This window comes from Camellia sinensis, chromosome 10, assembly GCF_055761805.1.
Source record: "Camellia sinensis isolate YWXY chromosome 10, ASM5576180v1, whole genome shotgun sequence".
NCBI lineage: Eukaryota > Viridiplantae > Streptophyta > Magnoliopsida > Ericales > Theaceae > Camellia > Camellia sinensis.
Window position 1 is genome coordinate 177,093,304 of NC_138970.1, and position 3,306 is coordinate 177,096,609.

Genomic DNA, 3,306 nt, shown 5'->3' on the forward strand with positions numbered 1-3,306 from the left:
AGGCATTATAGCACCATTACGGTTAAATATCTAAAATTTTATGAGAGATGTGAGATGTTGAATTTTAATTCATCGCGTATGTGACTATGTTAATATGAGTTATTAATTAGTGTTGTTTGCGCATATGCAAACATATATTGTGAGAGAGTACAAGATCTTCTATCTCATTTTCTCTATTCCAATTCATCTCATTTTAAATAATTGATAAATCTCTTTTAACTCTAAATCATGTAGTAAAGTTGAGTTGAGACACATTGAAAAATTCAAACAATTAATTTGACATCAGAAAAGAAAACTTCACCAAACCAATTACACAAACAAATATATTTATATATAGATGCATTATGCATACAACAAGCAACCAAATATTATATATATTTTTCACATGTAGAAGTTTTACTGACAATACGAATCAAACCCTGTTGTTATCTTACACAATAGCTCTCATCTCATCGGATGCATATTGTCTTTATTCTCAGTAGGCACACAAACACTTCTTACCATCACACCATATATATAACCATAAATACATATATATATATATATATATTACTTGAGATGGTAGGTCTCAATATCTTTGCACACAGTCATAACAGTGTCCATCATACTATTTGGAGCATCAATTTGTTCATTAAGCTTCTCATATTCAAGGGTCCAAGTCACCAAGTTGTTTTGGCCTTTTGGTTCAACCTTAAGAATGAAGGTAAAGGTCTTGTACTCCTGCAAGAGATCACCTTCAATAACCTTGTATGTGGTTGACCTTTTCGCCACATCTAATTCTGTGATAATTTGCTTGCAAGTCTTCGGCTTTCCCTCTGTGGTATATCACATAATAACATCAACAAGCAGAAAAATTAAAAAAAAAAAAAAAAATTGAAATCATATTCACAAAAAATAAAACTTTGTAGTAGGTAAAATTATAGTTAATCACAATTTTTTCCTATTTGTTCGTCTATATAATTGTTAAAACTATATACTAAATTTTGCTTTTTAATGCGAGAAAATTATTACGACAACTCATAAATATAAAATCTAGTGTAACCTATATATATCCAAAGTAATTATCTATCACACACTACTCCATAAATGGAAACGTTAAAGTAAAAGCAACTCCAATTGTGTTACATAGCATATTATTACTAAAATTTGATATCAGTCCGCTATGTATCGTGCCAAATTAAACATAATGTTACACTCGTGTCAAATTTAGCACGCTAGGAGCATCATGAATGTTTGATCATTGACATTTAATTAATTAATAGATAAATTACAACGGTAGTCCTTATGCTTTGATTTTTGTGTCATTTTAGTCCCTATAATTTTAATTGGCTTGATTTTGACCTTAAATTTTTAATTTTATCTCAATTTAATTCAATTGATTATAATTTTTAGTATTTCTTATGAAAAATATGCACAATAAGTGTCATTGTTATATTTTTAAGAAAAAAATTATAAACTTACTCAGTAAGTTAGCCTTAATTAATTTAGTGATAATATTTCTTAAAAAAACACTAACAATATTATCAATTGAACCAAATTGAAACAAAAATCTAAAATTAAAGGTCAAAATTGAGCCAATTGAAAGTACAAGGACCAAAATGATACAAGGAGTAAAACATAAGGACAACCAGTGTCGTTAATTAATTATTCAGGCCCCATTTGGGAATAAGTTAGTTTAGTTAATTATTTGAATTTTTGACTATTTTAGCCTAACTGAAAAAGTTGTGTTTGGGATGATAGTTGGTTTTTTTTTTTTTTTTTTCAATTGATTTGATGGTCAGGAGAAAAAAAGTGAAATAATTATGAATTAGATGTGACATTTTATCTTATTAGCTATTAGCTATCTTGTCTTTATTGACTATTTTAACCAAATAACTTCTAGCCAAACAAGGCCTCAAATCAAACTAAAGAATTGATATTTTTTTTATAAATATTGATTCTTATAGTACATTTTTTTTTTTTGGTAATTGAAAGTTAAATTTAAAGACACTGTGAATACATATAATTAGATATACACGATCTCGTGGTATGGTAAAATTTAAATTATATAGTGATCGGGCAAAAAACAACAATACACTACAAAAGTAAGTTTGTCAAAATATGACATTTTAACACCGTAACATATATTTAAAATATAACTTTAACTAAATTGAAATGTCAAGATCCATCATAGATGTTCTAAACACATTTCACCCATATTGCATGCTTGTTAAATATAGAAATGATATTGCTCAATATAATATCAGAAAGTCTATGGACGAGATATACATACAAGGAATTGAATCAGAAAAGGGGTCGTGGTTTAGATTTATTCATTGTATAATGGAGTCCACATATGAAATTAGTGGTGTTTTGAAAAATCGGTAAAAAGTTGACTTTTTAACTCTTTTGGTGGCTTTTTGGCAAAAAAAAAAAAAAGCTTTTTTGGTGGCTTTTTTGTGTCTTTTTTGAAAGAACTTCAAATTGCTCCTTAATCTCAGCCATTAACTATGTTTTTGTAAGTATTTTTAAGATACTTTGAGACTGTAAAACTACTTTTATATATATATATATATATATATTACCATGAGTGTATTTCCAGAAGATGACACAACCAGGAGTGCCCCATTGGCCTTCAAGCAACTCAACACTCTGTATATGATTAGGGGACATGTTGTATATGTGATGTGGTCTGGCGCTGAACACCTCATGAAACACATCCCCATCAGACTTAATCTCCAGTTGCCTCACTACTTTGCCTTTTAGACCCATCTCTCTTTCCTAGTAAAATTACACACAAAAAGTAAATAGCAAACCAATTGAGAATGCACTTGGAAGGAGGTAGTAGTGGTGAAGAAAACTTTGGCCCTCAACCCTTTTTATAGTAGAAAATTTTGGAGGTCACCACATAATTTTAAGAAACCAAATAGTTCATTGATCAATTGTTTAAATTATCTCATTAATAATAGAATTAATTACTTAAAAGTCCTATTTACAAATGTTATAGTAGCTTAGGTCTTATTTAAGATTTTTTGAACCATTAAGTCCTATTTATTAAAACTGATAATATCATCATTTTTCAATTTTTAAAACTAACAACATTATCAATTTTACTTAGTAATGTTCCAAATAATTGTTTCACTAACTGATAAAAAAATAGAGCATGAGAGATTAAACGTTTTTGCCCTTCTATTTATTGATTTGATTTAACTATCCAATAAAACTGAGAACATTATCAGTTTTTTCCAGTTTTAAAACTGAGAACATTGTCAGTTTTGTCATTTTTAAATTTTTTTTTTTTTTCAATTTTGCATATCAATGTTTCAT

At 28.1% G+C, this 3,306-nt stretch overlaps 1 protein-coding gene across 1 annotated transcript; it reads right to left on the minus strand.

Annotated features, from left to right (window-relative positions):
* Nucleotides 1-309: 309 nt before the first annotated feature.
* Nucleotides 310-2,912, minus strand: LOC114265181 (kirola). Its single transcript, XM_028205950.2, has 2 exons — nt 2,565-2,912; nt 310-815 (listed from the first exon to the last, which is right to left on the minus strand). The coding sequence occupies exons 1-2, from the start codon at nt 2,749-2,751 to the stop codon at nt 550-552; spliced, it is 453 nt and encodes a 150-aa protein (XP_028061751.2). The 5' UTR covers nt 2,752-2,912; the 3' UTR covers nt 310-549.
* Between the last annotated feature and the right edge of the window lie 394 nt (nt 2,913-3,306).

Coding starts and splice junctions, on each gene's coding strand:
- LOC114265181 (XM_028205950.2), bottom strand. CDS start 2,751: ATGGGTCTAAAAGGCAAAGTAGTGAGGCAACTGGAGATTAAGTCTGAT. Junction 816..2,564: donor CTTCTGGAAATACACTCATG/GTAATATATATA, acceptor GATATACCACAG/AGGGAAAGCCGAAGACTTGC.